We start from the raw sequence: 24,434 nt of genomic DNA, 5'->3' as shown, positions 1-24,434 counted from the left end.
CATGTTCTCCTGTTGTACAGATCTGGGGATTATAGACATATCCTTTGATTGAAGCAAAGTGAAAAATGACTGCTTTTAGTAAATCACCCCCATGTGTCTATAAACGGTTATCATAACAACTGTCTGAAGCCCTTTTTGCATCTTCTTGTATTCTGGATTTAGGCATTTTGCTTGATTTGAATCTAGAATCCAGTCCTCTCCCATTTTACAGTCTTGTCTCTGCGATCTGTTTACACTTTCCAACATCTTTTTAAAAGCAAAGGCGTGTCTGGTGTAAGATTAGTAATCTTTCTTGTGAATGGGGGCTGCACCTAATGCACAGTCACATTACTATACTGCACTCTGTTCACTGGGCCAGATAACACTGTAATGACTTCTGTAGAGGTATTTCAGTCTGGAGCCTAAACAGAGTTATATAAACACTAAAATCCTCTATTAGGAGAGTAGGACAATAACAAAGTGAAACACTGCTTATACAGCACAGCCTAACCTTATATGGTGTGTTATAGAAGGTGGGGTGCTTCGCAGTCTTCCACACTGCCAAACGTAACGCATGAGTTTCCATAGGAAGTATTGTAGCTTCCTTCATAGCATGCTTGTAGGCTAGTCATTCTGTTAGGCTACCTCTAGACTTCAGAGAGTGGGCGGCCAAAGATCAAAGGGTCCAACAAGCAGATTTCTCATCTCATTAGGTTTCTATAAACCTCAGAGGGTGGTTGGATATGCAGGTGGACTCTGTTCAAGTAAAAAGAAAACATTGATGGAGGATGGAAACTCTGGGGCAGCTATGAACATACACAGTGCACTCTTTACTGCACTCTTGTAAGGGATAGCGGAAATGCCGCCGCAGCGGTGAGCGGCATGGCGGCGGTCTCCGCGTCTCAGCCGGCGGATTCCGCCACGCTGTTACATGGTGGAGTTTTGCCTGATCCTTCAGTCGCACATAGACTGAGGGCTACGCGCGCGCGCGTGCCAGGCTACAGGACCTTTATGCGCATAGAAAGGGAGTCAGCTGATCGGTTGGTCAGCTGACTCCAGCAGTGCTCCTGATTGGCTGAGTGACTGGGGCGGCGCTGTGGGCCGCTCTCAGTATATATAGGACCTGCCTGTCAGTGGCTCCTCGTCTGCTGTTGCATATGCTACGTGTTAGCACTCAGACCTTAGTCAGATCTCAAAGTGTGCCTAGAACCAGCAGGAGCTGGGGATCCACACTTAGTCAGTTTCTGTTGATAGCTAAAGTACTAATTGAATTGTATTATTTCTTATGACCTTCTGCTAGCCTTGACTACTCTTCTGCTTACTGATTCTGTGCTTCTGCCTATCTGATCCTGTTGCCGACTCAGTCTGAACACTACTCTGATTTAGCCTTCTGTCTTTGTACCGTATCTGTCCGTGTGTTGCCGAATCTGCCTGTCTGACTCTCCTGCCCTCACCAGTGATCCTTGTCCATGGTGAGGGATTTTCTGTACAGCTTAATTACCTGCTCCTCAGGTGACCAGTAGCTGCAGTACAGTCTGAATCACCTGCTCCTCAGGTGACCAGTAGCTGCAGTACAGTCTGAATCACCTGCTCCTCAGGTGACCAGTAGCTACAGTACGCTCTTAGTCACCGGCTCCTCATGTGATTAGGAGCTGCAGTACAGTGTTAATCACCTGCTCCTCAGGTGATCACCGGCTGCAGTGCAGTTTGAATCACCCGCTCCTCGGGTGATCAATATACGTTGTATTAACACCGATCTTTACATCTGGTTGTCCTGTGTCTCTCTATACTTGCATTATTGGTGATTCTGCAGATCACTACATAATCAGGTATAGCATCTGTATTATTGGTGATACTGCAGATCACCAATAATCAGAAAATCTGTTCTTGTCCTGAAAGTGGGACAAATAAGGAGGAAAGAGGGACAGGACTCCCAAAGAGGGACTGTCCCTCCAGAGGGACAGTTGTGAACTATGACCTGTGTCTGTTGTGGAGACATACATGTGAGTGAGCTGCTGTGTAAATCGTGTTACATGGCTGAGCACCTGAAAGGAAGTGGTAACTGGATGTGTTTGCAGTTAGACCTCTTTCAGATGGGCAGCTGAAGGTGGTGAATTGGGCAGCATGGTGGCATAGTGGTTAGCACTCTCACCTTCAGTGGTAGGTCCCCGGTTCAAATCCCAGCCAGGCCGTTATCTGCAAAGAGGGTGTATGTTCTTCCCGTGTCTGCAGGGGTTTCCCCCAATGACCTTGGTTTCTTCCCACATCCCAAAACATACAGACAAGTTATTATTATTATTTAGTATTTGTATAGCGCCAACATCTTCCGTAGCGCTGTGCAGAGTATATTGTCTTGTCACTTAACTGTCTCTCAGGGGGGCTCACAGTCTAATCCCTGCCATAGTCATATGTCTATGTATTGTAGTCTAGAGCCAATTTAGGGGGAAGCTAATTTACTTATCTGTACTTTATTTATGTTTTTGGGATGTGGGAGGAACCCAGAGTTCCCAGAGGAAACCCACACAGACACGGGTAGAACATACAAACTCTATGCTGATAGTGCCTGGGATGGGATTAGGGCTGGGATTCAAACCAGGGACCCAGCGCTGCAAGGTGGGAGTGTTAACCACTGTTGGCTTTCCCCTAAATTGGCGCTAGACTATGATGCATACACTATACAGTACATACAGACATATAACTATGGTAGGGATAAGTGATAAGTGACAAGACTATATATACTCATAAAGTGCTGCGGAAGATATCGGCACTATATAACTAGTAAATAAGAATTGTAATTCACTGCCTCTTAGCTGCTCTCATGCACCAGCCAGGTTCGCGCTTGGTGTTGATGACAGAGGACACCCAACAAAAGCTTGCTGTTCAGTCATTTGTCTGAACGAGGTCTAACCCAGTTAAAATTGAGCAGTGTGGGGAGTTTGGGTGGGCCACGTAATGGTGAGTTGGGATAATACATTTGACTCTAGTATACTACTGTCTCTGTTGTAATGTACTCTGTACTCACAAATCACAATAAAGTATGAACTGCATATGGAGGAAATGAGACTTTATACCTATTTGGTAAACTTCTCTGTACAGTAAAAGGTACATACGTATACATAAAGTTCACACATCAGGATCAAGCTCAGTCCTGCAGGTGACACTTTGGGTAGCAGCAGTGGTGTATGGGTAGACACTAAAGGTGAATATGGGCCATCCAGTGGCCACACATTACAGTACACCCAGCATCATTATCTCTAATTATGGGCACAAGATTTATCATTGATATTTATATAGGAGAAAAGCATAGCAGGTTGTGTTTGTTATTATTACATGTGATAATTTTCAGAGTGCACAAGACGTCCTGACCCCATATCTCTAAGCTCAGTGCTGCTGATGACCAGCAGAGCATGTTGTATATGCTGAAGGTGCTTGTGTGGACATGTAGTGTGAATAATGTGTGTATATGTGCCTTCCAGGAGCTGCAGTCTCCGATACACAGCATGCAGCTGGAGCTGACCATGAAGGAGCGCAGTATCGCTGCTGTGAAAACAGAGCTGGAGGCAGAGAACAGACACCTGCGTAGTGTCTCAGGTATTCACATTATGTAAATGCTGCTTTCTTTGTTTCTCCTCCTCTGTCTCCTTCTTCAATGGAGGGTGTGTCTGGAGCACAAAGGAAACAAAGCACCACCTGTCTGGGGGGCTCAGCAGCCACCTGGCTCAGTCCTTGCTGTGTGGTTTTTCTATACAGGAAGATAACCGCTCCAACACTTTTCCAGTATTGTGGCTTTTGGTCAACTTTGTTTAAAAGTTTACAAGTATTTATGTGTATTTAACTTACAAACTAGGGTGTGTAGTACAGGTGGGGGTCCCAAGCGCTCACACCAACTTGGACCACCATCTGCAAGCTACACGCCAGGGGGCTTCTTGGAGCAGTACAGGCAGCCCACCCAAATGCTCTCACCACACGGGAGGGGGGGGGGGGAAACAACCCACAACTGACCCCACCACTGAGGGGATTACCCACAAAACTTCCCACCACAGACATTCAAAAAACAAGAGCTCAGTTCCAAGCAGCACCTGTATTTTAAAATGGTCTGCAGGGAAGCCTATCAGCAAATGAAATGCCTGCTACCCACCATGCAAATTTCCAGCATGTCTAATCTGCTTTTGATTGAGAAAGGGATCGATTTTGTGCAGTACTGATCTCATTTCTATTTCTCTCTCGATCAGAAACAGATTGGACGTGCTGAAAATTATCGAGTTATGGGAAATTTTCAGTTGATCTGATGGGAAAATTACATAGTGTGTACCAGCCCTAAAGCAATGTGTGCCTAACCTGTAGTACCAGATATAGCATGGGGCTGAACCAATTACACTATCTCCTCTAATCTGTGAGGGCCGCTTCACAAAATGGATCGTGGCCAATTTGCCAATCACAACAGCACTGCGATTAGCATTTGAATCGCGGTGCTGTGTTCCCACTAGAGTAAGGGCCTGTACACACAAAAAATTGCCAAATGCAGTGCGATTGCATTTTTAATCAAAATTCTACTTGCAATTTTTGTGTGTTTGCGATGCGATTGTGATTTTGCTGAGGCTATCTTTTCCTGCGTTCCTGATCGTTTACTTAAAACACGCCATGAAAATCGCATGCATTGTGTTTTTTCATGCATTTTTTAGACGCAGATCTGAAAAAGCGCAGCAGGCACTGTGATTGCGTTTTTCTAAAAACGCATCTCACCACTGTGTACAGGTCATCACGATTTTCATGATTTTCTTTACAAGACCTTGCGATTTAAAAACGCAAGGAGGAGCAGCAGCAGTTGTTTCCGTTGCTGCTGGCATGGAAATTATTACATTAGGGATAATTCTAGGATCTCATTATGAGGTTACGGTACTTCTGAGAACTGCAGAAGTAAATATCCGCACTTAAGATTAGGTCTGAGAACAATCTGTACTTTCTCCAAACAAGTGTATTCGAAACTTTCAAAAGCCCGTTATAATCTGAAGTGTTGGTGGACATTTTATCAGACTTATGCAGCCATTACAGTTTGAGTGCAGCTTAGATTTATAGGGTCGTGTTGTGCAATTTTCTTGTTTATGTTTATTTGAGGAAACAGTAGGCAATGAAATAAGAAGTTCTGATTTTTTTTTTCAGTGCAGCCTTTTTCAGGTTTGGCAATGGACAAAGTAGCGGGTTTTTTGGTCCCTTAAAGTGGACCTGAACTCAGAACTTCTCTCTGCTCTAAAAGATACACAACAGCATAATAACCTTTAAATAAAAAACATTTCTTTGTTACTGCTGATACAAATCCTAAAAATAAATTTGCAGAGTTTCTACTTCCTGATTCATGGAAGCAGACATATTGTTTACAGCCTGTACTTTCAAATGGGCTTATCTGCCCTAGGCAGTCATGTGACACAGTGGAAGATCAAATTACAACTTGTGATTTGACACAAATGAGGGGGAATTAAACAGGCTAAACTCTATAAACACATACACAAGTTCCCTGTACTTTCCTAGTGGTTTTGGGTCACCCTGATCTGCCTGGGTATTCCATGGACCCACATGTGAGCTATTAGCCAAATCATACACGCCACCCCAATATTTGTAGTATCGAGAGAACAGGTTGATGACCATTTTAACCTAGCTGTTACCATACTTTCATGTCTGAAGTTTATGCCGTCACTCATACTTTTTCCAGTTATTGAATGCCCATCATTTATTTCTCCTTCGTCCTGATTTCTGTGAATGTCTTTCCTGATATTTCTCCTATTTTTCATCTTTCTTTCCTTCAAAATAACTTTTCAGCACTTACCAACTGAGATACAAAGCAGATAAAACAAATATCAGAATTATTTTAAGTATTTTCTTGGTAGCTAAAGGATTAAAAGTTATTTTATTATAAGACAGTGCTAAAATATCTCCCGGGGGAAAACTTAATTGAATACGGCCCCTCAGAGCCGGGACAAGGTCCTCCAGCACCCAAGGCTGAGACACCAAAGTGCACTCCTCCATCCCTGCCACCCCAGCCGTCACACACTGACTGCTATTAGACTAAGAGGGCCACAGGGCCCACAACCTCCCCAACACCCTAATATTTAGTTATCTGGCTTGCATTCACTGCCATGTATCCCATTTTCTAATTTCTTTCTGCTTCAAACACAATTAGGAATGACAGCTGAATGAATTATGCGCCCCCTCCTACACTGCACCCTGAGGCTGCAGCCTCTCCAGCCTATGCCTCGGCCCGGCCCTGCGGTCCCTAACGTTTTATTTAATGATTTATCTCTCATATCTGTCTTAACACATGAATTATCATTCATCATCTGTCCCAGCTCATGGTCCCTTTGGAATTGATTCCTGAAACTTATCTCATGATTTATCTCTTCTTACTTAATTTACAGAATAATTTTTCAGCAATTTCCAAGCAAACAAAATTATTCAAAAACATCGTTCTTGATAAAATTAAATTTGTTGTTAATTGTATTGCCTAAATTCTGTAGCTCCATATTTTTCAGTCCATAAGACGCTAATGACCATAAGACGCACCTAAGTTTAGAGGCCAGAAAACAGGGAAAATGTATACTAAACCTGGTGCATCATGGGTCAAGGCCTTCAAGGGTGTCTTGTGGAGCTGAACTTTTTGCACAGAAATCCTGGGGAAATTGAACGCCAGGGAGGTTAACTCATGGTTTATCTCTCATTAGGGTTGATTCACCAAACCCTGGTGAAATTGACCTGTGCAAACAGAACACAGCACGTTTACCAGTATTTTCACATGTAGTGTAGTGTGCATTGCACACATAGCCCAACTTGCCTTATGTACACACCGTGCACGGTGCTAGTATAACGCATGTTATGCAAATTGCGTAAGGAGCATTATAGAAGTGACGTGTTGTGTGTACATAATGCGAGACGCGGTATGTGCCCAGCACGCTCTCAGCGTAGCCATGCATCTAGCGATGATGGGTAGATTTGACCAAGAGACAAATCTCTTTCTGATCCAATCTGATTAGAGAGAGATCTGTCGGCCACCCATTCACTGCAGGCCGATTATCAATTGACTTCAGCATGAAATCTCTCAGGAATTGGCCAAGTCTGCCGCATCCACCGTCTTGCTGCTTTTACCCAATTGTGTAAATGTACATGTATATGTGTGCATTTTATACATTACCTGTAGAGATGAGCGTAATGACCTAATTACGATTTCGCGAAATTTCGCGTAATTAGTGTAATTACGATTATGGCCATAAGTACATAATCGTAATGAAGAAGGATTTCGCGAAATTTCGCGTAAGCGTAATTTTCGCATTACAATGGGTATTTGTTCATGCCGTAATTTCGCATTAAACGCTACCGTAATTTCGCGTTAATCCGTAACGCTCCGTATAATATAAAAAAGCCGCCGACTTTAAGGGTTAATAGCAAAGCCCCCTTAAATGCTAAGAGCCTCAAATTTGGAGAATATATTAAGGAGATCAGGAGGAATAAGAGGAAAAAATTTTTTTTTCAAAAAGACCTTATAGTTTTTAAGAAAATCGATGTTAAAGTTTCAAAGTAAAAATGTATACATTTAAAAACCCGCCGACTTTAACGGTTAATAGCAAAGCCTGCTTAAAGTTTAGGAACACCAAATTCCTAGGGTATATTAAGGGGATCAGTGGGAATAAGAGGAAACATTTTTTTTTCAAAAAGACCTTATAGTTTTTGAGAAAATCGATTTTTAAGTTTCAAGGGCAAAAATGTCTTTTAAATGCGGAAAATGACAGTTTTTTTTGCACAGGTAACAATAGTGTATTATTTTCATAGATTCCCCCAAGTGGGAAGAGTTTTACTTACTTCGTTCTGAGTGTGGGAAATATAAAAAAAAAACGACGTGGGGTCCCCCCTCCCAGACCTCTTTAACCCCTTGTCCCCCATGCAGGCTGGGATAGCCAGAATGCGGAGCACCGGCCGCGTGGGGCTCCGCACCCTGACTATACCAGCCCGCATGGTCCATGGATTGGGGGGTCTCGGAAGGGGAGGGGCAGCCAAGCTTTCCCCTCCCCCTCCGAGCCCTTGTCCAATCCAAGGACAAGGGGCTCTTCTCCACCTCCGATGGGCGGTGGAGGTGGAGGCCGCGATTTCCTGGGTGGGGGGTTCATGGTGGAATCTGGGAGTCCCCTTTAAAAATGGGTCCCCCAGATGCCCACCCCCCCTCCCAGGAGAAATGAGTATAGAGGTACTTGTACCCCTTACCCATTTCCTTTAAGAGTTAAAAGTAAATAAACACACAAACACATAGAAAAAGTATTTTAATTGAACAAAAAACATAACCACGAAAAAAGTCCTTTAATATTCTTAATTAACCATTAATACTTACCTGTCCCTTTAAATAAATGATCCCACGCAATATCCTCGGACATGTTCTATCAGTTACAATGTAACAAAGTTATTACAATGTAACAACTTTGTTACATTGTAACTACGCCGCACCCGACGTCACTCGCCGCTCACCCGCCGCACGGACCCGACAGAGCTCTGAGCTATATAGCTCAGAGCTCTCTAAGCATCTTTGTATTTGGGCTCCAAGGAGCCCCATTGGTCCTTAGCAGACCAATGGGGTTCCTTCTGATTTGAAGGAACCCCATTGGTCTGCTAAGGACCAATGGGGCTCCTTGGAGCCAAAATACAAAGATGCTTCTCAGAGCTCTGAGCTATATAGCTCAGAGCTCTGTCGGGTCCGTGCAGGACGCTAAGTCCCCGCCGGCTCCGCTGCCCTCCCCGCCTCTCCCACATGTCACCCACATGTGGGTGACATGTGGGTGACAGATGTGGGCAGGGTGGACAGCGGGAGCCGGCGGGGACTTAGCGTCCTGCAAGGACGCGTAAGTGTATGCGGCGGCTGAGCGGCGAGTGACGTCGGGTGCGGCGTAGTTACAATGTAACAAAGTTGTTACATTGTAATAACTTTGTTACATTGTAACTGATAGAACATGTCCAAGGATATTGCGTGGGATCATTTATTTAAAGGGACAGGTAAGTATTAATGGTTAATTAAGAATATTAAAGGACTTTTTTCGTGGTTATGTTTTTTGTTCAATTAAAATACTTTTTCTGTGTGTTTGTGTGTTTATTTACTTTTAACTCTTAAAGGAAATGGGTAAGGGGTACAAGTACCTCTATACTCATTTCTCCTGGGAGGGGGGGTGGGCATCTGGGGGACCCCTTTTTAAAGGGGACTCCCAGATTCCACCATGAACCCCCCACCCAGGAAATCGCGGCCTCCACCTCCACCGCCCATCGGAGGTGGAGAAGAGCCCCTTGTCCTTGGATTGGACAAGGGCTCGGAGGGGGAGGGGAAAGCTTGGCTGCCCCTCCCCTTCCGAGACCCCCCAATCCATGGACCATGCGGGCTGGTATAGTCAGGGTGCGGAGCCCCACGCGGCCGGTGCTCCGCATTCTGGCTATCCCAGCCTGCATGGGGGACAAGGAGTTAAAGAGGTCTGGGAGGGGGGACCCCACGTCGTTTTTTTTTTATATTTCCCACACTCAGAATGAAGTAAGTAAAACTCTTCCCACTTGGGGGAATCTATGAAAATAATACACTATTGTTACCTGTGCAAAAAAAACTGACATTTTCCGCATTTAAAAGACATTTTTGCCCTTGAAACTTAAAAATCGATTTTCTCAAAAACTATAAGGTCTTTTTGAAAAAAAAATTTTTCCTCTTATTCCCACTGATCCCCTTAATATACCCTAGGAATTTGGTGTTCCTAAACTTTAAGCAGGCTTTGCTATTAACCGTTAAAGTCGGCGGGTTTTTAAATGTATAGATTTTTACTTTGAAACTTTAACATCGATTTTCTCAAAAACTATAAGGTCTTTTTGAAAAAAAATTTTTTCCTCTTATTCCTCCTGATCTCCTTAATATATTCTCCAAATTTGAGGCTCTTAGCATTTAAGGGGGCTTTGCTATTAACCCTTAAAGTCGGCGGCTTTTTTATATTATACGGAGCGTTACGGTTTAATGCGAAATTACGGTAGCGTTTAATGCGAAATTACGGCATGAACGAAACGCGAAATTTCGCATTGAAAATTACGCTTACGGTATTTTCAATTACGATTTTAATGGCAATTTCGCTACGCTAATTTCGCATCGTAATCGCAAATTTCGCATGCGTAATTATAGTAATGCGAAATTACGAAAATTTCGGCTCAACTCTAATTACCTGTCCTGAGTTGCAGTGCCCATCCATCTTCCTAATCCACCTCTTTTCCATTAGCCCTATACATGCCCCCGGCATGGTGCGTGTTTGATGTCACACACGTACCGTGTGCTATGTGCTGGCGGTGTGTGTAGGGCTAATGGAAGAGCAGCGGATTCTGAAGATGGATGGGCACTGCGACACAGGACAGGTAATGTATAAATGCACACATCTACATGTACATTTACACAATGAGGAAACAGTGCCGGCGGTTTTGTTGCTCATCCCAATATCATTTGCTGTTACCGCCGCGCACATGATTGACCACGACAGCCTGACATCTTTCAGCATGTCCAGTCGACATGCTCGGCCTGAAATTGGTCGCATGGTCTATTGGGCATGCACTTGGTGACAATTTTCGTCTGATTTGATAATTATTGATTGGATGGTTGATCGGCCACCAAGACGCTAGATGTTTGGGTACCTTAAGTTACTTGTAAAAATTCCTGTAAGATCGTTGTGCGCCTATCTATGCATGGCACATTTACCAGGCATAATAAATCAACCCCCTTGTCTGAATCAACTCACGATTTATCACTTCTTACATATATGTTTAGTGAAACCACCCCAGTATGTCAGATGTACCATACGAATGTCATGTGCTGTTCCAAGGCCTGGAATGAATTGGGCAGAGTGATCTATGGATGTTGCTGTGGAAGTGCTTGGCAGATAAATGGCACAATTTCCATTCTGTCTCAGATAATAAGATGCGGGAGAAGAGACTTCTGGTGGAAGATGTCACACAACTGAAGAAGCTAGCAGATGTTGCTACACAAGATCTGGCGCATAAAGAGGGGGAACACAAGAGCATTCTTCAAGAACTGCACGCCACCATTCACAGTGCCAAGGAGAAGGAGAGGGACCTCCGCCTCCTACAGTCACAAGTAATGACTTCTGTCTCCTTACCACAATGCTTCACTCTGTGTCAGGGCAAGGCACAAAGGCCTCCAAACACTCCTGGAAAGTACTTGCCATTATAGAACATTTATTGAGAACTGTGACTGAATTTTAGATATCCAGGCACATGTAGCTGGTGATATGTAAACCTGTCTTTACCACTTTTGGTGTTTTATAGACTAGGAAGACAAACGGGCCGAGTTGTAGTACGTTACACAGTGGTGTGAAACATGAATAACATATCTTTAAAGCAGACCTGAACTCTGGATCCATCTGAAAATGGCGCCTGAGAATAATGGCGCACGGTGTTGCCGCTAATCCGTTTGCCGCTTATCGCTATTTAACGTTAAAGCCTTATTGTTATTTAACGTTAAAGCCTTATTGTTATTTAGCGTTAACACACAGAACCCTCTCTGTACCTATCCCTAACCCCTAAACCCCCCCTGGTGGTGCCTAACCCTAACCACCCCCTGGGGGTGCCTAACCCTAAGACTCCCCCCCAGTGGTGCCTAACCCTAACCTTGACAGTGTTACATTAAATCCATTCACCGTTTTGCAGTTAAATAACTTCTGCAGTTTGGCTTATGTAGGACGCTATTAATAAATAACGTTACTGTGGGCAATAACGTCTGCTGTTTGGCAAATGAACGGCACTATTGATAAATAACGTTAGTGTGGGCCACTATTGATAAATAACGTTAGTGTGTGCCGTTTTTCTTCTTTTTTCCCTGTGCGCCATTATCATGCAGTACTAACGATGAATAGCGATAAGGGCCCTTTTACACTTAATCAGTTGGTGTGCGTTAGTATGTGTTGGTATGCGTTTTTTCCATAGCAGTGCATTGGGAAGAAGATTTCAGTTAAAACGCGTTAAGTGTGAAATGTGCCATAGGAAAACATGGGCATTACTTTGAAAATCAGTTTTCTTTCTGTTTTAACTGAGAGCAACTGATTAAGTGTAAAAGGGCCCTAAGCGTATCTTTTTAATGCCGCGCCATTTGTATGCATAGGCACTGTGCGCCATTATTCACTGATCCGCTGAACTCTTGCACAGCACACAATGAAAAGACTTTATTCCACATATAGTTGCTGAAGAAATTCACTTCTCTGTGTTCTGTATTTCAAAAATTAGGTCAAAGTGTCTATTTAGCTCTCATCAGCAGCTGTGAATAGACTGCAGGAGAGCTCTTCTGAAGCAGTTCTCCCCATACAGTAAACACTTTAGCCTTTTCAGTGCTCCCTGCAAAAGAGTAGCCTAGTAAAAGTTTTTTTTTTAGGATTTTCACACATTTTAATGAAGAAATTTTTTCCATAAAGGTTATCGGGCTGTGGCTAATATTTCAGACCAGATATTTGATCATTTTTATTGTATTTATACAGTACCATCATATTATGCAGCACAGGACAATAAATACATACAATGATACAAAGGATGGCAGGTGCAGCTTCACAAGATTATACAACTTAGTACAAAGTTATACAAGGCAAACGGGACAAGGTATATGATAATGTGATTAGGGGCTGGGTAGGTAGGTCCAGTAATTCAAGTATGTGGTGATCACAGGAAAGTAGTGCAATGATGGGGGCACACGCTCATGTAGAATACACTAGGGAAGGGAGGACCCTACCAAAGGCTTACAATCACTGGGTGGGGCTATAGAATAAGTATTTAGCAGTGGTAGGAAGTGGGTAGGCCAGAGTTGAAATGCTGAGTTTAGTTCCACGTAAATGCTTTGTACAGTACATCAGTTTTGATTTGCCCAAGTATGAAATATTAATGAAGCAGAATAGGGTCTTACACATACTCAGCTAGCAAGCAGCACAAATCAGGGTATGTAGAAGAACACAAGTACTGTATAGCATTCAGTGTGCAGCAGCTGTGTATATGTGTATTACAGAGCCTTTCCAGCTGAGAATTACCTCCCTTACTTTAGAATACCTAAGCAGCTCAAGCTAACCTAAAGTCACTAGGAAAGTATAGGGGACTATAAAGGTGGCCATACACTGGCCCGATTCCCGGCCGTTTCGACAGCAGATTCGATCCTGGGATCGAATCTGCTGCCAATCTTTCGCGGTAAACGCCGCCGACGATGCGATTTCCTCCCGAAATCGGATCGGTCCGTCGATCGCGCCGTGCGGGAAATTACCCTCGATCGCCCGCGGGTAAAGTGCGCGTCGCTAGCGGCGGCCGATCCGATGAAAAATACATTACCTGATGCGGGCTCCCGGGCGTCTTCTCCGCATCTTCTCAGCGCTGCACCCGCTCCATCCCGGCGCTTCCTGGGTCACTGCAGTGACCCAGGAAGTTCAAATAGAGGGCGCTCTATTTGAACTTCCTGGTCACGGAGTGACACAGGAAGCGCCGAGATGGAGCAAGAACAGAGCGGTGCAGCGTGGAGAAGATGCCCGGGAGCCAGCCTCAGGTAATGTATGCGCGGGGGGAGGACAGGCGGCAGGAGCAGCTCAACAGATTGTGATCGGTTTCAGGCTGAAATCGATTCACAATCTGTTTGCAGTAAAGGCAGCCATACGATCCCTATCTGATCAGATTCGATCAGATAGGGATCTGTCAGCTGGTCGATCTGATGGCACATCGACCAGTGTATGGCTGCCTTAAGAGACCAAAAAGCCCTCCTACAAATAAGCAATGCTCAGTGTAGTTTGCCTAAGTGAGCATCACTGTAAAATACTATCAACCTGACAGGAATCTATCCGATGTGTGCCACACACTAGGAACAGATTTCCAATAGATTTCCGAATGAAATCTATTGAAAATCTATCTAAATGCATTATTGCCCCATTAGATCCAATGCAATTCTATGGGCCATCGATCTGCTGCCAGCAGCAGGTCAACCTAAATTTTCCATTCTCTCAGATAGATCAAATAGATTAAAATCAGTTGCAAATCCATCGGCCGACCGATCGTGCATCGATTTGCTTCCGATCGATTCGATCAAATCGATCGATGGCTGAAATCGACCAGTGTATGGGCCCCTTTAGAGTTCAGTCATCCAACAGAAACAACCTGCTTCGCACTGTCTGCACAGAGTTTGTGTGCTCTACCTGTACCATAGCTCCCAACTGTCCCTCTTTTGGAGGGACAGTCCCTCTTTGGGAGCCCTGTCCCTTTGTCCCTCTTTCCTCTTCATTTGTCCCACTTTTAGGACTTTGTCCCTCTTTCTATGTAAATATATGCCCTATATTTCTCTACTAAAAATGTGTTTGATTGACTCTAAACTTTATTTCCATCCTTTAAATTGATATATTACTAATTTTAAAATGTTAATATGAATGAAAATGATCCAGGCTAGAAGGACCAGTGTGGTCTGAATTATAAAACATATTTTTATTATGAAATCTTTAGGGCATGCGTTTGAAGGGTCGTGATCAGGGGTGTGGCAGGGGCGTGGCTTAAGTGTCCCTCTTTCTCATGTCAAAAAGTTGGGAGGTATGCTGTATCTGTGTGGGTTTCCTCCGATACTTCAGATTCCTCCCACAACCTAAAGATATACATATAGGTTAATTGGCTTCCCCTTAAGGTGGCCATGCATCTATCAATGTATGGCTGTGAGACCAGGTATATTTTGTACTGGCTTGTACAGGACTGAAGATGTCACCACTGTGATACATTTCAGAATGTAAATAAAGGTGAGGAAATGTTTTATAATGGGCAAACATTGACAAGATCATTTTTAAATTAATTTAAAGTGGATCCGAGGTGAACTTTTACACATTGCATAATTGTGTTCCTTTCCTATTGTTTATAGGGCATTCCTCAAGCCAAATACTTTTTTGGCTTTGTTTTAATACTCTAATTCCCTATAAACTAAAAAAGCCACACCCACAGGTTTTCAGAGAGCCTTGGCAGTAGCAAGGGCTCATGGGAGCTCAGTCTGAGCAGGAGGAGGGGGAGGTGTTACTAGCCATTGATTTCAGAGGGAGGAGGAGAGAGGGATTAGGCTGATGGCTCAAGATACAGATAAGCCTGCCTCTGTGTAATGTTTACAAACAACATGGCCGCTGTCATTGTATCACAGGAATAAATAATCATATTCTATTAAAACTGTTTGCAGCTAGATTTGCTGTGTAAACCATCTAAACTTTAGGTAACATATATAGATAAGTTACTTCTTATAGTTACTTTTTCATCTCAGATCCCCTTTACAAAAAGCAATTGTATTCCTGATGTTATTTTCACTAGAGTTCCTCTCTAAACAATCTAGCAGTGGGGAGTATCAGGCATGTGAATGAGTAGTCTCAGTAATGTGTATGTGATTTCCCATCAGTGGCACACATACCCCAGCAGATAAGCAGCTACAATACTCTTCTGCTTTCAGCTATGAAGTGAAAATGCTTCTCTTTCCTCCTCTTTGAAAATCAATGAGAAAAGGAAAATCAGTGCTGATGTAATATACGTTTCCAAGTGAAGCCCCAAACCACAAGGGTAGGGTGTTGGGGAAGAGAGAGGGGGAGGGTAACGTGGCCTCCAGGCACTGAACCAGAAATATCTCATGGCCTGTAGAGCACCAGAGAGCAGAGGATGACTGCAGAGGATGCTGGAGGAGTTTTCATAATACAGGCTGCCTACCAGATGGAACATTCTACCGTACATTATAAATTCACATATTTATATTACATTATTACTTTTGAACTATTTATTTTAATTCTAAAGTTGGCCATTAATGATACAATCCTGCTGCCAATCGATCGTTTCTGATAGCCGCAGTAATCGACAGCAAACGATCAGTTGTGCCTATTAATGGCCGAATTCCCACTAACCAATCTGATTAAATCAATGGGATCCATGCAAAAAAAATATATTGATACAATCCATCTCATCAAATCAGTTTGTGGAAATTTGGCCGTTTATGAACATGACCAATTGTTTCAGATTGATTATCGTGAGAAATGGAAACGATTGTATTGTTAATGGCCTCCTCAATACAGACAGAACAAATTATTTGAAGAACAAACTTCTTTTAAATTTGCGCAAAGAATATTACCATTCATGATTTGAATAGTTTAGAAGCCGGTCATACTCAATGCACTTTTTCTCCTGACTCAGGGCCCTTATTCAATTCATGTTTTCTCCTAGGAGATCATTTTTCATCTAATGTTAAAAATAACTCATCAGCACAATACAATTGAAAGAGTATCAAAAAGTAGGTGAAAAAGTACTGTCAACAATTATGAGGATTTTTTTTTGCTTGCTGGTGGCTTATTGATAAGGTGTAAAAATATCACCTAGAAGAAAAAGTGAATTGAATCCTTGTCCTGATGTTTTCAGTGACAGATTTGGATTGCAGGTGGGTCAGTCAGTCATCTGGACTATTTTACAACAGAGCTTTGCTTTGCTGTAATATGTTTTAAATTGGTTTGGTCTTGCTGAAATAAGCAATTATTATTCATTGTATTTATAAATCGCTGCCATATTATGCAGCACTGTACAATAAAAAGGGATACATACAATGGTAACAAGGGGATAACAAGCAAAGTCTACTGTAAAAAAAAAAAAAAAAAGTCACGAAAATGGCTCAGTATGTTACTCCAAAACCCATACATATTATTCAACACTAATAATGCCTTTGCAGAGGTGCAAGCTACCCATGCCAGATGCACTAATGCACCTCCATACCATCACAGATGCTGGCTTTTCAGTGGTGGGATGATAATTTTCCAGATGGTTCTACTCCTTTATAGACTAGATAATGTGACATCTGATGTGGCAAAAAAAATGTGATTTGTCTGCATCAGTCTATCTTGTATGAGCTTGGACTCGGACAAGGCAGATGTGTTTCTGAATTACCCGTATATTCCGGCGTATACTTTTCCAGTTAAAATTAAACATTTGGACATTTGTATACTGTACTGTATGTACTGGGGCTATACTGTATAAACAGGTACAGATACTGGTTCTGTACTGTGTGTGCTACCCAGTATACAACAACCAGCCAATCATGGCAAGCGATGTACCTTACCGGTGATTGGCTGATTGTTGTATACAAAGCCTGCTTGGATTGGTCAGCAATCCCTGTCTACAAGACTACTTGTACAGCACCACCCTTGCTGCTTTCATACGGTCGCTGCATACGGCGGGGATGTGGCCACGGATGTTGTTGTGCTCTTCCCACGACCCCCCCATCATATCTGGCAACCGCAGATTCTCCAGTCCGGCTCGTAAGTTTCAGCACCTGCCCTATAAGACGACACCCGACTTTTGACAAGATTTTCCTGGGTTAAAAAGTAGTCTTATACGCCAGAATATACAGTATGTATGTTTATTGTTTCTTCTTTGCATGGTATGTGTACTGAGCATATGCAGCAATTTCCATTTCGGAATTGTTTTTCAAATCCAATATTGGCTTTTGGCCTTGCCCCGTACATACAGAGACATCTCTGGATTCGGTGAATCTTTTAATAACATTTTGTACAGTAGATAATAAAATCCCCAAATTCTTAGCATTTGTAGATTGAGAAATGTGATTCTTAAAGTGAACCAGAAGTGAAAATGTCATCAAAAGTTAAGTACCGGTACTTACTTAGAAGAGGGAAGCCTCTGCATAGTCCTGAGGCTTACCCATTACCCTCAACCCCACTAATCTGGCATTGGGAGCCCTTGAGCAAATCTGACTAGAGCTTTTCGGATTTTCTCTTGCAGACGAGCTTCCCTCCGTGTACAAGTGTGGACTGGCCACAATGTGGCTGCATGAGACCTGTCTGCACCTGCACAGTAGCACGAAGCAACTCATACATGGAAGTAAAAGCACAAGCAGCTCCATGCCACTCCGAAGGTGCACACAGGACTTGCTCTGGGGGCCGGCTGGTACACAGAGGGAGGCGTGGCCACGGAGATGAAGAGGGTCCCGGTGAGAATTGGTGGGGTCAAAGAGAACATGGGAAGCCTCTGGATCATGCTTGGTAAGTATCTAACGTTTTTGTCCGCAGGTTTGCTTTAAATCGCAATTGTTTTTGCCTGCACTGTTTCACAGAGTGGTGTACCCCTAACCATCTTTATCTCACCTAACCAGATCTTTAAATGATAGCAATAAATTGTTCCTCCTTAACCCATTCGCGTTCCGTCGTTTTCACGTGAGAAATGTTCACCTCCCATTCATTAGCCTATAACTTTATCACTACTTATCACAATGCACTGATCTATATCTTGTTTTTTCCGCCACCAATTAGGCTTTCTTTGGGGGGTACATTTTGCTAAGAGCCACTTTACTGTAAATGCATTTTAACAGGAAAAATAAGAAAAAAATGGAAAAATTCATTATTTCTCAGTTTTCAGCCATTATAGTTTTAAAATAATACATGCCTCCATAATTAAAACTCACGTATTGTATTTGCCCATATGTCCCGGTTGTTACACCGTTAAAATTATGTCCCTATCACAATGTATGGCGACAATATTTTATTTGGAAATAAAGGTGCATTTTTTCCATTTTGCATCTATCACTATTTACAAGTTTAAAATAAAAAAAATATAGAAATATTTCATCTTTACATTGATATTTAAAAAGTTTAGACCCTTAGGTAAATATTTACATTTTTTTTTATTGTAATGGGTTTTTTTTATAGTAAACATTTTATTTGGGTAGTTTTGGGAGGGTGGGAGGTAAACAATAGATTTATAATGTAAATGTGTGTTAATTTTTTTTTATTTTTTTTTTCAGGTGTAGTATTACTTTTTGGCCACAAGATGGCGGCCATGAGTTTGTTTACATGACGTCACTCTAAGCGTAGCACGCGCTTAGAGTGACGCATCGGGAAGGAGACAGCCAGAAAAAGCACAGCTTCCGAGGGAAGCTGTCGCTTTTTCAGCGGGGGAGAGGAATCAGTGATCGGGCACCATAGCCCGATACATTGATTCCTTGGCTACCGAATCCGCGTCCAGGAGTGCATGCGCACGATCGGCTGCGGGAGCGCACGGTAGCGCACATGGATCCTAGACGTAGAAACTACGTCCAGGAACCATAATAGGTTAAGGTGCGCACACATGCCTGATTTCTTCAAACGACGGGTCGGTTGTCAGACCCGCCGACGGGGCGGCCGCTCTGACTACAGTATCCCTGTATGTACAGTCTGTCGGCAGGCTGATAAGGCTGGTTTTGACTGATCCACTAAGCAGATCAATCAACACCAGCCTTATCAGCCTGCCAAAATACTGTACACACGACAGACCGGTTGTTTGAAGAAATCAGGCATGTGTACGCGCCTAACAGGGGCGTAACAATAGACCCTGCAAGCAATGCAGCCGCAGGGGGGCCCAGAAGCCATAGGGTGTCCTGTCCTGAGAGAATGACAACTAAGGGCATGGAGAGAAACAACTTTCCTACTCTCTGCACAATTGTTCTAATGACTGCATCTGCTCAGCAACTGATAACAAATCATACAAAGTTTTGTAGACAAAGATTTGTAGACAGTCCCTATTCCGTGTGCAGGGGGAGGGGGCCCCCATCCAAAGTTTTGCAGGGGGGCCCAATGATTTCTAGTTACGCCCCCTGCTTAAGGAGGAACAATTTATTGCTATTATTTATCAGAAGCCAGTCCATCATGTGCCATACCATCATCCCTTCTCCCCTGTCCAGCTGTAGCTAAGTGAAATGTCTACATAAAGCTTGTTCAATCAATAAAAAAAACTAAACCTGTGGGTTAGAATTATTGTCCATGCGTATGCACCTTAACAAGAAGGTGAGGTCCAGGCAAGAATTTCTAGGGTGAGATGAGGCCCCACCTGAGATCATCTGCCTTTATTATGGACTACAGCATTGCTTTTGTTTGTTCTTTTGTCGAAACCAGTCAGTGTCGGATGTCATATCTGTAGTGCTTTCTTAAATTTAATTATGTGCAGATAAATATATTGAATTGCATCTAAACCTTTTTTTAATAAAATGTTATTTCCGTAACACAAGAATAGACAGTAGTGGTAGACTAGTAGCAGTGCAATCTATACGTCCTGATTAGCTCTCTGTATGTTCAGCTCCAGGAGCAGATACAGCAGAATGAAGCTGTGGAGGCTCAGCTAGCTGAGAAGAGGTCGGAATGTCTCATGATGCAAGCTGCGGTACGTCAGTTGGAGGAGCAGTACACAACCACAGCCCAGTCTGTGCAGGAACGCATTGCCTTACAGCTGCGGTATGTACCATCAAAGTACATAATGAGGGCAGACCTGCGTCAAACTTGTTCTTAAGGGATACCTGAAGTGACATGTGACATGATGAGATAGACATAGGTATGTACAGTGCCAAGCACACTAATAACTAGAGTTGGGCCGAACGGTTCGCCTGCGAACGGTTCCATGCGAACTTCCGTGGTTCGCGTTCGCGTCCCGCAGGCGAACGTTTGCGGAAGTTCGGTTCGCCCCATAATGCACCATGGAGGGTCAACTTTGACCCTCTACATCCCAGTCAGCAGGCCCAGTGTAGCCAATTAGGCTACACTAGCCCCTGGAGCCCCACCCCCCTTATATAAGGCAGGCAGCGGCGGCCATTACGGTCACTCGTGTGCCTGCATTAGTGAGAGTAGGGCGAGCTGCTGCAGACTGTCTCTCATAGGGAAAGATTAGTTAGGCTTAGCTTGTTCCTGGCTGCATACCTGTTCTGTGAACCCACCACTGCATACCTGTTCATTGAACCCACCACTGCATACCTGTTCAGTGAACCCACCACTGCATACCTGTTCAGTGAACCCACCACTGCATACCTGTTCAGTGAACCTGCCACTGCATACCTGTTCTGTGAACCCACCACTGCATACCTGTTCTGTGAACCCACCACTGCATACCTGTTCTGTGAACCCACCACTGCATACCTGTTCAGTGAACCCACCACTGCATACCTGTTGTGTTCAGTGAACCCGCCACTGCATACCTGTTCTGTTCAGTGGACCCGCCACTGTATACCTGTTCAGTGAACCCGCCACTGCATACCTGTTGTGTTCAGTGAACCTGCCACTGCATACCTGTTCTGTGAACCCGCCACTGCATACCTGTTCTGTGAACCCACCACTGCATACCTGTACTGTGAACCCACCACTGCATACCTGTTCAGTGAACCCACCACTGCATACCTGTTCAGTGAACCCGCCACTGCATACCTGTTCAGTGAACCTGCCACTGCATACCTGTTCTGTGAACCCACCACTGCATACCTGTTCTGTGAACCCGCCACTGTATACGTGTTCAGTGAACCCGCCACTGCATACCTGTTGTGTTCAGTGAACCCGCCACTGTATACCTGTTGTGTTCAGTGAACCCGCCACTGTATACCTGTACTGTTCAGTGAACCTGCCACTGCATACCTGTTCTGTGAACCCACCACTGCATACCTGTTCTGTGAACCCACCACTGCATACCTGTTCTGTGAACCCACCACTGCATACCTGTTCAGTGAACCCACCACTGCATACCTGTTCAGTGAACCCACCACTGCATACCTGTTGTGTTCAGTGAACCCGCCACTGCATACCTGTTCTGTTCAGTGGACCCGCCACTGTATACCTGTTCAGTGAACCCGCCACTGCATACCTGTTGTGTTCAGTGAACCTGCCACTGCATACCTGTTCTGTGAACCCGCCACTGCATACCTGTTCTGTGAACCCACCACTGCATACCTGTACTGTGAACCCACCACTGCATACCTGTTCAGTGAACCCACCACTGCATACCTGTTCAGTGAACCCGCCACTGCATACCTGTTCAGTGAACCTGCCACTGCATACCTGTTCTGTGAACCCGCCACTGCATACCTGTTCTGTGAACCCGCCACTGTATACGTGTTCAGTGAACCCGCCACTGCATACCTGTTGTGTTCAGTGAACCCGCCACTGTATACCTGTTGTGTTCAGTGAACCCGCCACTGTATACCTGTACTGTTCAGTGAACCCGCCACTGTATACCTGTTCTGTTCAGTGAACCTGCCACTGCATACCTGTTGTGTTCAGTGAACCCGCCACTGTATACCTGTTCTGTTCAGTGAACCCGCCACTGTATACCTGTTCAGTGAACCCGCCACTGCATACCTGTTGTGTTCAGTGAACCCGCCACTGTATACCTGTTCTGTTCAGTGAACCCACCGCATCAGTGCGCATACCTGTGCAGTTAAGTGAACCCACCTACCTACGTGAGTGCACGCAGTGTGATATACCACTCCGTGCATACCCGATATGGACAAAACAGGTAGAGGAAGAGGTAGTGCCAGAGCCAGAGGAAGGCCACCCGGCAGGTCTGCGCGAGGTCGTGTAAATGTAATTTCGTGTGGACCTGGCCCACAGTACAGTGCTCGGAAGAAGGCACGTCCCATCACCTCCCAAGATTGTCAGGACGTGGTTGAGTATTTAGCGACACAGAACACCTCATCTTGCTCAGCCACCAGCGCTACTACTAGCACCACTTCCGCTGCATTTGACACTTCGCAAGAATTATTTAGTGTTGAAATCACTGATGCACAGCCATTGTTGTTACAGCCAGATGAATTTTCACCAGCTCATATGTCTGAGTTACGCGGCAACACTATGGATGTAACGTGTAAGGAGGATGAAGGACCTACTGATGGTGCATGTTTGGATTTTTCTGAGGCAAGCGAAGCTGGGCAGGATGATTACGATGATAGGGATCCTCTGTATGTTCCCAATAGAGGAGATGAAGAGGGGGACAGTTCAGAGGTGGAGTCAGAGAGTAGTAGGAGGAGAGAAGTTGCTGAAAGAAGCTGCGGCAGCTCTTCGTCAGAAACAGCTGGTGGCAGTGTCCGGCACCATGTATCGCCACCTATGTACAGCCAGCCAACTTGCCCTTCAGCATCAGCTGCTGAGGTCCCCATAGTGCCCACATCCCAGGGTGGCTCAGCGGTGTGGAAATTTTTTAATGTGTGTGCCTCAGATCAGACCAAAGCCATCTGTTCGCTCTGCCAACAAAAATTGAGCCGTGGAAAGGCCAACACTCACGTAGGGACAAGTGCTTTACGAAGGCACCTGGAGAAAAGGCACAAACAGCAATGGGATGGCCACCTGAGCAAAAGCAGCAGCAGCACACAAAAGAAAAGTCACCCTCCTTCTCCTCTTCCTCCTTCAGGTGCATCATCTGCTTCTGCCGCTTTCTCCCTACCACCTTCACAGGCACCCTCCTCCACTCCGCCTCTGCCCTTGAGCGCTTCCTGCTCCTCTGCCCACAGCAGCAGTCAGGTGTCCGTGAAGGAAATGTTTGAGCGGAAGAAGCCAATTTCGGCCAGTCATCCCCTTGCCCAGCGTCTGACAGCTGGCGTGGCGGAACTGTTAGCTCGCCAGCTGTTACCATACCGGCTGGTGGACTCTGAGGCCTTCCGTAAATTTGTGGCCATCGGAACACCGCAGTGGAAGATGCCAGGCCGCACTTATTTTTCAAGAAAGGCCATACCCCAACTGCACCGTGAAGTTGAGAGGCAAGTGGTGTCATCTCTTGCGAAGAGCGTTGGGTCAAGGGTCCACCTGACCACGGATGCCTGGTCTGCCAAGCACGGGCAGGGCCGCTACATTACGTACACAGCCCATTGGGTGAACCTGGTGGTGAACGATGGCAAGCAGGGCGCAGCGGACCAAATTGTGACACATCCATGGCTTGCAGGCAGGCCTCCTGCCACCTCCTCTCCTCCTGCTACATGCTCTTCGCTGTCCTCCTCCTCCTTGGCTGAGTCGCAGTTCTCCTCTCCAGCTACACAGCCCCAGCTTCGCAGGGCCTATGCTGCATGCCAGGTACGACGGTGTCACGCCATCTTAGACATGTCTTGTCTCAAAGCGGAGAGTCACACTGGAGCAGCTCTCCTGGCTGCTCTTAAGAAACAGGTGGATGAGTGGCTGACCCCGCACCACCTGGAGATAGGCAACGTGGTGTGCGACAACGGCAGCAATCTGCTTGCCGCTTTGCATATGGGGAAGTTGACACACATACCCTGCATGGCACATGTCATGAATCTAGTTGTTCAAAGATTTGTGGCAAAGTACCCTGGCTTAGCGGATGTCCTGAAGCAGGCCAGGAAGTTCTGTGGGCATTTGAGGCGGTCTTACACAGCCATGGCACGCTTTGCGGAAATTCAGCGGAAAAACAACTTGCCGGTGAGACGCCTGATTTGCGATAGCCCGACTCGCTGGAATTCGACCCTGCTCATGTTCTCCCGCCTGCTAGAACAGAAGAAAGTCGTCACCCAGTACCTCTACAACTACAGTAGAATGAAACAGTCTGGGAAGATGGGGATGTTCTGGCCCGACAACTGGACACTGATGAAAAATGCATGCAGGCTCATGCGGCCGTTTGAGGAGGTGACCAACCTGGTG

The 24,434-nt window shown here is 44.8% G+C and overlaps 1 protein-coding gene across 2 annotated transcripts in view; it reads left to right on the top strand.

Annotated features, from left to right (window-relative positions):
• LOC137518997 (uncharacterized) overlaps positions 1-24,434 on the top strand; it is an 80,766-nt gene that overhangs the window by 11,183 nt on the left and 45,149 nt on the right. For both annotated transcript variants that reach the window (XM_068237558.1, XM_068237557.1), the window contains exons 2-4: positions 3,456-3,570; positions 10,932-11,116; positions 20,113-20,267. In XM_068237558.1, the coding sequence (XP_068093659.1) occupies positions 3,456-3,570; positions 10,932-11,116; positions 20,113-20,267 (455 nt within the window). The remainder of the gene's footprint in view (positions 1-3,455; positions 3,571-10,931; positions 11,117-20,112; positions 20,268-24,434) is intronic.

This window comes from Hyperolius riggenbachi, chromosome 5 (assembly GCF_040937935.1).
Source record: "Hyperolius riggenbachi isolate aHypRig1 chromosome 5, aHypRig1.pri, whole genome shotgun sequence".
NCBI lineage: Eukaryota > Metazoa > Chordata > Amphibia > Anura > Hyperoliidae > Hyperolius > Hyperolius riggenbachi.
The sequence above is the reverse complement of the archived record's forward strand: the minus strand, read 5'-3'. Positions and strand labels throughout refer to the sequence as shown.